This window comes from Glycine soja, chromosome 3, assembly GCF_004193775.1.
Source record: "Glycine soja cultivar W05 chromosome 3, ASM419377v2, whole genome shotgun sequence".
Classification (NCBI taxonomy): Eukaryota; Viridiplantae; Streptophyta; class Magnoliopsida; order Fabales; family Fabaceae; genus Glycine; species Glycine soja.
Window position 1 is genome coordinate 32,838,846 of NC_041004.1, and position 11,905 is coordinate 32,850,750.

Consider the following 11,905-nt stretch of genomic DNA (forward strand, 5'->3'; position numbering starts at 1 on the left):
TACTTTACTATTTGTGACAATTTGGTGCACTTGCCAATGGGTTAACATAAACACATGCGAGATTTTCACCAATGGACGATAAGCACATCACATAAGAGAATTTGACACCACACTTTAACCCAAAACCTTAAGACTATTTACAAGATAATGTTGCAAGACCTTTAAAGTAAAAAAGAATAATCAAGAACAAACAAAAATTTCAACTTCTACCATTCAAAGAGATGCAATATTTTTTAAAAAGATAGATAAGGTAGCATGGAAATAGAAATGTAGACCTAATTACTTTTTAAACTACTAAAATACTTACTTAAAGAAACCAAATAGGGAGGAGAAGCTGATGTCAGAGAAAGAAGAGTACACAAACGATGGATGCAGAGACCTCAACACGGGAGAAGCAGGGAAAATCCTGGCAGGTCTCACTGTCACCTCCACGCCGGTGTAAAGGTTATATGAAATGCGAGAAGCAGGAGAGGCGAGAGAAGAGAGTTTGGGTGTTTTCAAAACTTTACTCCCGTTTGTGTTTTTTCTAAATTATTATTTTGGTCTTCTAATTTATTTTTAAAGTTTAATTTGATCCTCTAATAATTAAATATTCAATTTAGTCATGCAATTTAATAATTAGAGGATCAAATCGAATTTAAAAAATAACCTAGAGAACCAACACATTATTTTATCCTTTTCTTTGTGTCCCTCTTTTCATTTTATTATTTATATCGTTTAAATTAGAGGTCTATCCATCTATACATTAATCTTGGAGCAAACCCGGCCCTAATCATCTGTTTGATTGTTTTCATTTTTTGAGTTTTATCATTGCTTAATTTCTTCTTTAGTTTGAGCATTTTCATTTTTTTAGTCCGTCACATTATGTTTTATCTTGTCTAAGAATAATGAAAAAATGTGTTACCATGCATGACATATTCATTTAAAAATACTAACACTTTATATTATTTCTTTTATTATAGAATAAACTATCATTTTAATTATTAACTATTTTTTTAAATATTCTTTAAAATAATAAAATTATATAAAAAATTCTTAAAATATTAAAAATTTATTAATTTAATTTCTAAATTGACATATTTTACTAATAGTTAAGAGCTAATTTGAAATATTTTTCTATGATTTCTAATTCTTGAAAAATTATTTATATTTTTTTATTCTATAAACTGTTTAGGAGAATTAGTAATTAATTAAAGATGAAATTGGTGGTTTATGCTTTATCTAACCTATGTTATGTGTGTTCTGGGACTTGCTCTTCCACCCAACGAGTGCAGTGATTCAGTGACTAGTTAGTATTAGTAATGTCTATGAACACACGTAACATAAAAAAATTATCAACATTTGATCGGGAGATATGTGTAGTTATGAAATGTTAGGGTAAAAGTTATCATATGAAATACTAGGGAACAAATGCTAAGTACTCGATCATTTTAAAATATAAATATATGTTCGAATTGTTCTACTATATAGTTTCGTTATTTTGATGAGTTCCAAGAATAAATATTTCATTATTATTTTAATGAAAATCTGTTATTCTTTAATTTTCCAGCAATTTGTGCAAGACAATTTTTTCGTACTATATGACAGTTCTTAAGGGGGACAAAAAAAAACCCGTGTTTTACATTTACTTGTCTGCTATGATTTCTTATTTGTTTCCTTTTTACTGAATGCAGTAGCAATCTTCCATCCTAAATGTGTTTGCATTACTTCTTTTTCCTTATCATTTGATATTTTTAGTCCAAAAAATAGCAAATAATCTAATCTCTTTGCTCTCTCTTGAATTGATGCAACATAAACCTTCTCACAAACTGATGAAAATCATTATCAAGGTTGGGACAGAAATTTGCCAATCCTTATTACATGATGGTGTAAGTGAGCCAAGTCTCACATAGGTGTCGATGAATCGAAACTCATTTAGTATAATATTGTACACATTCTCTCACCACACACTATGTATATATTCTTATCTACATGTTTAGACAGTAACCTACTATAGTAAAAAAAATGATAAAATATGATTTTGATTTTTAATAAATATTCATGTGTTTTTTTTTAATATTTTTTTATTGAATTCTTAATAAAATAATAATTTTTTTTATCATTGACACTTTATTTAATCTTTTGATAAATTAATGAATTTAGTATTTACTCTTTAATAAAAAAAATTATTTCTTATTAGTCTTTTTCAAATGAACTAATAAATGAAATTTCATTTATCATGAAATAAATATAAATTTTACTAATTTATCATAAACTAAAAAAAATATAAAGATCAAAAACAAAAAATTTATTTTATATAAAAAAAACAAAAAAATATAAAAAAACAAATACAAAATTCACATATTTATTAATTAAGAATCAAAATAATGTTTTATCAAATACTTAAAAAAATGAAAATAGTGATTGCACAGCTTAATCAAAAGAATAAATATAAACAAAACAGATGAGGAAATTGTCTAACAAGAATTTGCTACTAAATGCAACATTTTAGAACGAGACATTATTCTCATCATCAAGTTATAGATACGAACTCAAGGTTGCCTGGTCCCCTATGAAAATAAAAACAAAAGGGTGGTTCTCTCAGACTCAGCAGCAAACCAATAAAATGGGATAATCCTTCCTTCCTTATCTGTTTTCTATAGCATAACAACCACAGAAATGAACCTCTCTGGCATTTACCCCTAAACAATACACAAATGATTCACTCTTTGTCACTGCCATTAATCCATTGTTGAACCAACTTGGTCACTCATCTTATGGACAATAGGATGAAGAACCTGCAGCTGAAGTTTAGTGTCTTTCAGGAGATTGGTGTGTGGGGGTGAGAGAGATCTTTCTTAAGCTTAATTTTGAGTATTCAGTGTAAGAAATGAAAAGGGGCATGCAAAAACTGAAGGGTTAAACTAAGATGGTTACATGCAATTCCCATCTCTCTAGTGCTCCTCCTTCACCCCTTCCAATCTCAATTCATAGTTTTCAAAACACTAATCAGTACCACTCCCCCACTTTGAAATTCACTCAATCCCAACCAAAACCAAATGTGCCTCACATCCAACAAGAACTTCACATCAACCTCAATGAAACACAACAACTCCATGGCCACTTCATCAAAACCAGTTCCAATTGCAGTTATCGAGTCCCTCTTGCAGCACTTGAATCCTATTCTAGCAATGCAGCAATTCATAGCTTCCTAATAACATCTTACATCAAGAACAACTGCCCTGCAGATGCGGCGAAAATCTACGCCTATATGCGTGGGACAGACACTGAAGTGGACAATTTTGTCATACCATCTGTTCTTAAAGCATGTTGTCTTATACCTTCATTTCTACTAGGACAAGAGGTGCATGGTTTTGTGGTGAAAAATGGATTTCATGGGGATGTTTTTGTGTGTAATGCTTTAATCATGATGTACAGTGAGGTAGGAAGCTTGGCATTGGCACGCTTATTGTTTGATAAGATTGAGAACAAGGATGTTGTTTCTTGGAGCACTATGATTAGGAGCTATGATAGGAGTGGGTTGCTTGATGAAGCATTGGACCTTTTGAGAGATATGCATGTTATGAGAGTGAAGCCTAGTGAAATTGGAATGATAAGCATCACTCATGTCTTGGCAGAACTTGCTGATTTGAAATTGGGGAAAGCCATGCATGCTTATGTAATGAGAAATGGGAAGTGTGGAAAATCAGGAGTTCCTCTATGTACTGCTTTGATTGATATGTATGTTAAATGTGAAAATTTAGCTTATGCAAGAAGGGTTTTTGATGGCTTGTCTAAGGCTAGTATCATTTCTTGGACTGCTATGATTGCAGCCTATATTCATTGCAATAATTTGAATGAAGGTGTGAGATTGTTTGTCAAAATGCTAGGAGAAGGTATGTTTCCAAATGAAATTACGATGCTTAGTTTGGTCAAAGAATGTGGCACAGCAGGAGCTTTAGAATTAGGCAAGTTGTTACATGCTTTCACATTAAGAAATGGGTTTACCTTGTCTTTGGTTCTGGCCACTGCTTTTATTGATATGTATGGCAAATGTGGTGATGTTAGAAGTGCAAGATCTGTTTTTGATAGCTTCAAGAGCAAAGATTTAATGATGTGGAGTGCCATGATTTCATCTTATGCACAAAACAATTGCATAGATGAGGCTTTTGATATCTTTGTTCACATGACTGGTTGTGGAATAAGGCCAAATGAGAGAACCATGGTTAGCCTACTTATGATATGTGCAAAAGCTGGATCACTTGAAATGGGTAAGTGGATCCATTCTTACATAGACAAGCAAGGAATTAAAGGAGATATGATTCTTAAAACATCTTTTGTGGACATGTATGCCAACTGTGGAGACATAGATACAGCTCATAGATTGTTTGCTGAGGCCACGGACCGAGACATTTCAATGTGGAATGCCATGATATCTGGTTTTGCAATGCATGGTCATGGTGAGGCAGCATTAGAACTCTTTGAAGAAATGGAAGCACTAGGTGTTACCCCTAATGACATCACATTCATTGGAGCTCTTCATGCTTGTAGTCACTCAGGATTGTTACAAGAAGGAAAGAGGCTGTTTCACAAAATGGTTCATGAATTTGGGTTTACCCCAAAAGTTGAGCACTATGGTTGTATGGTGGATCTTCTTGGTAGAGCTGGATTGCTTGATGAAGCACATGAACTAATTAAAAGCATGCCAATGAGGCCAAACATCGCTGTATTTGGATCCTTTCTTGCTGCATGCAAGCTTCACAAAAATATCAAACTTGGGGAATGGGCAGCAAAACAGTTTCTATCATTGGAACCCCATAAAAGTGGGTACAATGTTCTAATGTCTAACATATATGCATCAGCAAATAGATGGGGTGATGTTGCATATATAAGGAGAGCTATGAAAGATGAGGGAATCGTTAAAGAACCAGGTGTTAGCTCCATTGAAGTGAATGGATTACTTCATGAATTCATAATGGGAGATAGGGAACACCCAGATGCTAAAAAAGTTTACGAAATGATCGATGAGATGAGAGAAAAACTAGAAGATGCTGGATACACCCCAGATGTATCTTGTGTTCTGCATAACATAGACAAGGAAAAGAAAGTAAGTGCACTCAACTATCATAGTGAAAAACTGGCAATGGCATATGGACTGATTAGCACAGCTCCTGGTGTTCCAATTAGAATTGTGAAGAATCTTAGAGTTTGTGATGATTGTCACAATGCAACCAAGTTACTGTCCAAGATTTATGGGAGGGAGATCATAGTGAGGGACCGCAATCGTTTTCATCACTTTAAAGAAGGATCTTGTTCTTGTTGTGATTATTGGTAAGAAAAACTATACAAACAGAAGAGTGTTCTAGACTTGAGTTTTCAAAAACATACAATAGGCAGCATGGAATTGTTCAAACATCACAGATAATGCAGTTGAAGCATTCTAAGAGAGGTGGTCAACCATATATCTTGTAACATAACCGTATAGTAAAATGTCCATTTTATTTATATTTCCTAGTGTTTTTTGGTAGAATGTCCAATTTATTCATAATTAGCAAGTTAGACATTAGTTCAGTATGCCATTTGGTGGAAAGAGCAAAAGTGGCAACTGAAAATCTGCAACAAAATAACTGCAAGCTTACGAGTTACGACTTACAATAACCAATAGTTGTGTAGTATAAAAAATAATCCATATGGAAGGAAAAAAATTAGATGATTACAATGATTTCAATGGTTATACTTAAAAAAATAATCCATATAGAATGCACTAACATAACTAATCCTTAGTTCAGCTCTTAGTTATACTTCAAAAAATTTATTTCTCACAAAAATCAAACACAGTTTTCCCAAAGTGTTATGTTATCAGTTAAGCCACATCTATTAATTAATCTTATTAATAAGTTAACTACAAATAACACAATAATATTTATAACCTATTAATTAAAATTAAAATTATTTTTTTAATAATGTAAAAAAAAATTAGGAGCTTGAATTGAGGCCTAAGCACGGCCCTGGTCATCTGTTCAATTGCTTTCATTTTTCTGTTTATTTTGCTTGATTTCTTCTTTATTTTAAGCATTTTCATTTTTTAAGTCCCTCTCATTTTGTTTTAGGCTCAATCTTTTTTTTTTAATATTTGTCCTAGAATAATGAATAAATTACTTTAACACTTTATACTATTTCTTTTATTTATAGAATAAATTATCATTTTGAATATTAAGTATTATTTTTCTCCTAATTAGCCCTTAAATTAATAAGAGTATTATACAAGTAATTCTTAAAATATTGACTACCTATCAATTTAATTTCTAAATTAAGTTCAGTAAGTAAGTTTCTAACCGAACAACTATAGTTGAAATCAAAGTAGCAAATCCAACAAATTCAAATCGTGCGGAAAAAAAACCCAGCAAGTCCCTCGTTTTGAACTAAAACTCCGAACTCACTGCTTTCAAACTTCAAAGTAAGACCCAACTCTATCTAGTTCTACTTTCAGGTTTTCTACTAACCCACTTCTCTCGTTCTCTTCTTTTGGTTTAAAATTTGGTTTCTTCGTTCGTATTTCTTGCGTGTTGCTAATAATAATAATTAAAGTGCTTAATATTCGTGTATTTATATTTCTGAATTGAGAAATTTAGATTGGTGTGCTTTGTGTAGGGTAAATCAAAATTTATGTTGCTTGCACAACATGTGTTTGATAGTATGTGTGCACAAAGCTTCATTCTTAGTTTTGCAATTTCTTATGAAGTTTTGTTTGGCTTGAAAGTTATTGGATATATCCCTGTATTTGAACTGAGATGTAATTGCTTCCTTACATTTCTGTCCTGTGATAAAACGTGGATACTGTTATTGCTTTTAATTAATTAGTTTGTCTCTAAGCTGCTTTTTATAATGGTCATAGGATGGATTTAGGGTCAAATATGTTTTTGTTCCATGTAAATATTATGATATTTTCTATTGGTCTCTTATTTTTGAAAAAGTTGTAATCTAGTCTTGGTAAAAAAAAATCTTTTGGCATATAGTCCTTTATTTTGTAAGAAACACATCCCAATGGTTAAAGTTTCCCTTATCTTGCTTGGACAAAGGCACTATTGAGTTTCTTCCCTTTTATTGTTTGCAATTGGCAGGCTTCAATTCCTTAAGGTGTGGTTTATATTAACTTTTTGGTTTTGATAGAAATTGAAATTCGAAGCAAACTCATTTACGCATTTAATATTTATTATGACTTTGAGGTTAATAAATTGGTTTGATCTCTTTTTTTGCATTTTATACATCACTTTTTTTATGATGTTTGCTATTTGCTCATGTGGTATATGAAAACGTTTTTTTGACACACCAGTTGCCACCTGTTGGGTGGACCCACATAAACATGTACTCTTTGCTTCCTCAGGTCTCAGAGTGGCATATTATAAAGTATTGATGCAGAATGGCTGCAACCAGGGCTCGAGTTAGTAGTTTCTCTCGCAATGTATCAACTGTAACATCTCAGAATCCTGGACTTAAGCATGGCCCTAATGGGACAATGTTCATTTCATCTGGGATTCCAGATCTGGACAGTAATTATCTCTTTGACTTCCTTTTAATAGACCAAGTAGTAAATGAATGAGTTATGTAGTTTTATTATATTCATGTGTAGTGTCTTTTGGTAGTAGATTCTCATGCTTGCTTCTTTTTTCCTTTTGAATAGAGATTTTAGGTGGTGGTTTTTCTCTGGGTAGCCTTGTCATGGTAATGGAAGATCCTGAAGCACCTCATCATATGCTTCTATTGAGAAATTTTATGTCCCAAGGACTTGTGCAAAAACAGCCACTCTTGTATGCCAGTGCATCTAGAGATCCTAAAAGTTTTCTTGGTACTTTGCCTAGTCTGGTGTCACCCAAAGGCGATAAATCTTCAGATCTCGGCCAGGTACTTTTCTTCAACCTTTGCAGTTTGCACTTTGTGATATGCATAATTACTTTTTTTGTGGTAATATGATTTATTTATTGCACTTATAATTACAGGAAAAGGATCTAAGAATCGCTTGGCAATACAAAAAGTACTTTGGTGAGCCTCAGCTAAATCTGAACACTAATAATGGTAAGTTTGTCTATGCTCTTCTTTTCATTGTTTGTTCTTCAATTATCATTGTGTTATTGTTACTTCATTTGTGGTGCTAGTTTTTTTTCCTTCTTGTGACTATCTAAGTATCACTATGGACCATTTATTATACGTCAATTTGCATTGTAGTTATTTTAATTATGTGTTAAATTGAAATAATGTGGTTCTAGGTATAGAAGGAGAGAAGAGAGACTTTACATAATATTATATTATGTAATGAAATTTATTAGAGTGTAGTGATATATTTTCATAAAACCTAGAAACCTAGATTACTAACCCTTATTTATACTAATTATAATCCTAACTAATTAAAAAAAGTCATGAGGAGATAATAAAATATGATAAACGATCCTAAGAGATAATGAGGACTTAAGGAAACTAATTCTAAACTGAACAATGGAAAGAATATAGGACAAGCATTTGTGATCAATTTTTATGATGTCCTATGGAAATGGAACATTTGCATATTAGTGAATATGCCAAATCATGTAGTGTATTACATTGCAGGTGGTCATCATGATTACTGTAATGATTTTGACTTGAGAAAGCCCCTGGACCGGCATTTTTTTAGTGGCATTAATGTAGATTGTGTTAGCATCAAAGATTCTCCTAACCTTACCAGTCTTCAAGATCGTTGTGCTGGATTTCTAGCTAAATTCTCAAGGTGCGGTGATCTATAACACTATTTTGGAAATGTATTCTTAGATATATAAGATGATTCCTAGGCCTCCATCTTATAGATACCGATTTTAGGAGAACAATATTTAACTGTTTGTTCATATTGCCACACCTGGTTGAGTTAAGTTTTTCTGAGTAGAATAAAATAGAATGAAATTAAATAGGACAAGGTTTGTTATTTGGATTTGACCGTAGGTATATAATGCTCTTTCTAAACAAAATTTAACTAAATCTGTTATGGATGTTTTTTTAGCATGTGCAGTTTAAGATTTGATTTTTAATAGAATACATTGGTGTCATTTGACCCATGTAGCCGTCTCCGTCCAGTGGGAAAGGGCTTTAATTGTTGTTCTAGTGTGCAATTTAGGATTTAAAGCATTCTGCTCTATTTTTTAGTACTTGTGTTTTGCTCTAGTTGGCACTTCATTGTTATGATTGATGGTGGTCTTACATAGGTAGCTGTCTGGTAGGACCTTTTTTATTTTTATTTTTTATTGGCGCTTTGTGATCATATATGCAATATAGGGTTTATGCATTTGGGAAGCAATCACCGTTTGCAAGTTTTGCATATGCATGCAATTGTCACATTTGGCTTTGAAAAATAATTTTTTATCACTATGCTAGAAACTCCTCCAATGTTATTGTTTTGACTGCTGGAGTAAAAGGGTTTCTTAGTATTGCACTATTGGTAATTTTGAACTACATTTGCTGCTGATTCTGGACCCTTGCATTAGATACATGAACACATGATCAATATATACAAGGTAATTTTTGTCGGACTGTTTCTATAGAGCCTTTCTTAATTCCTTCTGAATTTCTTGTTTTGCATCAATTAGGTTGAGATAAAGACTACTTTGTAGATTTCTTATAATTTTCTTTCTATCAACCTCTTCATATACAAACATTATGGATGACATAAACAGAAATGAAGGCAGCATTTCCTCTGCTGGTCGTATTGCAATTCAATCATTCTGTTCTCCACAATGCAAGTATTCAAATGAGGTGAGCTAATATATTTTCCTTTTGTTTCTTTTTTCATATAATTTTGTACTGAGTTTCTCTTTTGTCTTTGAACTATATGCTCTTTTTTTTAATGATTTTTATATACCCTTCCCTCTATAGGAATTAGGAAATTTACCTGCTTGCAGATCCTGTTTTGTGATCCTTGAATCTCAGCTATTGATATTGTTCTTCATTCTATAAATGTTTAATATTTTTCTAATTTGAAATGTGTTAATGTTGTTATTGTAGGAGTGGCATATGCTTTCTTTTATTAGGTCACTAAAGGGCTTGGCCCGGTCTTCAAATGCTGTTATTGTTGTAACCTTCCCACCTTCACTTCTTTCTCCATCTTGTTCAAAGAGATTGCAGCATATGGCAGACACCTTGCTTTCTGTCAAAGCCATTCCAGGTTCATAGTCAGCTCTCAGATCTTACATTTCATATGTTTGTTTATGAATTATCTCTAGTTTCAGTACTAGACTTTATTTGTTACAGATGAGGACCAGGAACTTGCAAAACTCCTCACTGGTTACCAGGATATGATTGGGCTTCTAAATGTACACAAAGTTGCGCGGTTTAATACACAGGTTATATTCATACTTCATTTTGATTTATCTATGGAGGGTATTATACAGTTGGTTTACTTCTTTTTTGCACCTTTAGTTCACAATGTGACATGCATACAACTGTTTACATCCATTTACCCCATTTTATATCCCTTTCTGGTATGCTTGTATGCTCTACCTATCTTCCTTTTTGTGTCACTCATAAAGTCATAAGCACCTGCATTTATGTCCACACACATAATATCTTAAGCAATAGCTTTTAGCATTATGTGCATTATTGCCAATTTATTTGATAACTGGTTTCCATATTGTACGTGTGATAGATCTTTCCCCTGCCTTTTTGTAATGTTAAGCAAATTGGAAACTTTATTGGAGGAACAATGCATTTCTAGAAGCTACCTTTTTCTTTCATTCTGACATTTAATTTTCAACATGCAGGTTCCAGTGATTCTGGACGCCACAACATTCTCAATAAAATTACAAAGACGGAGGTTTTTGGTTTTAGAATGTCTAAATCAAGCCCCAGTTGATGGTTCAAGTGGCAGTTCGTATGGCACATCTGGTGGTTGTTCTGGGTCAACTAAAGCTGGGTCACTTGATTTTTAGACTATACCTTTTTTATAACAGAAGACTTGTTTCAACCAAAAATACAATAGCAATGGTGAGTCAGGCTCAGTTTTTCTTAGTGCTTGAAATTTTGTTAGTGAGTCAGCCTTCTAAATTGTTACTCCTTTTCTTTTTGTTCTTTTGATGATCAACTGGTTTCACCATTGGTTCGTCTGCAATGTACAGACATTTTCTTTAAAAGTTAGTGTAACAGTGAGAATGGCGAGTGTCAGGGGAAAAAACATAATGAAAATAGTGAATATAAAAAACACTGTTAACGATTATTGCCTAATTATGTTGTCACTTGACCTTGGTCATGGCACACTTGATACTAGTGTAACTACATGTTTCTTAGTTTTCCATTATGTTTGGCAAAAAATATTGATTACTGTAACTTCCCCTGGAGATTCTTGTCTAGTTACACAACCATGGGTCCCAGACCACTAAGGACAATTTAAAATGTGTGGGTTAGGGTTGTCATCCCATGGGGAATGGGTATTTTGTATACCTGGTATTAAATCTTCATATAAGATGCATGGGTATGATCCCCTCATTAATATTATATCTGGTGCAATTTGACGAGTTGGTCACACTCGATGATTGTGTTCATGCAAGAATTATTATCTGAAATTTTGTAGAAGCCTATGGGCCTGTTTGAATACAAGGTAAGTGCTTTTGAGATATTTTTTTTATTGAAAATATAGTTTTTTTTTTTCTCGTAGAGAATCTTTTAAAAGCTGTCAAACTGACTTTTAGTCTTGTATTCAAACAGATTATATGGAGTGTAGCTTTAATTTATTCACAACTCAGGAAGTTTAGCTTTCACAAAAACCAACTGGAACTCAACCTTTACATGCTATGATTTTATTTAATATTTAGAGGAATAGATATTTTTTTAGAATGTTGATTAAATTTAATACTGATTATTTAGTTTAATTGTTACCAATTAATATATAAAAAAATAATTTTCTTAAATTGCA

At 32.5% G+C, this 11,905-nt stretch overlaps 2 protein-coding genes across 3 annotated transcripts; both read left to right on the forward strand.

Annotated features, from left to right (window-relative positions):
- The first annotated feature begins 2,908 nt into the window (after positions 1 to 2,908).
- Positions 2,909 to 5,314, forward strand: LOC114405160 (pentatricopeptide repeat-containing protein At4g21065-like). The gene has a single exon (XM_028367804.1). It carries the CDS (start codon positions 2,909 to 2,911, stop codon positions 5,312 to 5,314), a length of 2,406 nt encoding a protein of 801 aa, XP_028223605.1.
- Positions 5,315 to 6,276: 962 nt separating this feature from the next.
- Positions 6,277 to 11,520, forward strand: LOC114406492 (elongator complex protein 4-like). 2 transcript variants are annotated; one of them, XM_028369200.1, is made up of 9 exons: positions 6,277 to 6,469; positions 7,364 to 7,529; positions 7,661 to 7,881; positions 7,977 to 8,052; positions 8,581 to 8,737; positions 9,675 to 9,753; positions 10,003 to 10,162; positions 10,249 to 10,340; positions 10,758 to 11,520. In XM_028369200.1, exons 2-9 carry the CDS (start codon positions 7,400 to 7,402, stop codon positions 10,923 to 10,925), a joined length of 1,083 nt encoding a protein of 360 aa, XP_028225001.1. In that variant the 5' UTR covers positions 6,277 to 6,469; positions 7,364 to 7,399; the 3' UTR covers positions 10,926 to 11,520. The 2 variants fall into 2 exon arrangements, with proteins under 2 accessions (XP_028225001.1, XP_028225002.1); XM_028369201.1 differs by having other exon boundaries at positions 6,277 to 6,436.
- The last annotated feature ends 385 nt before the right edge of the window (positions 11,521 to 11,905 follow it).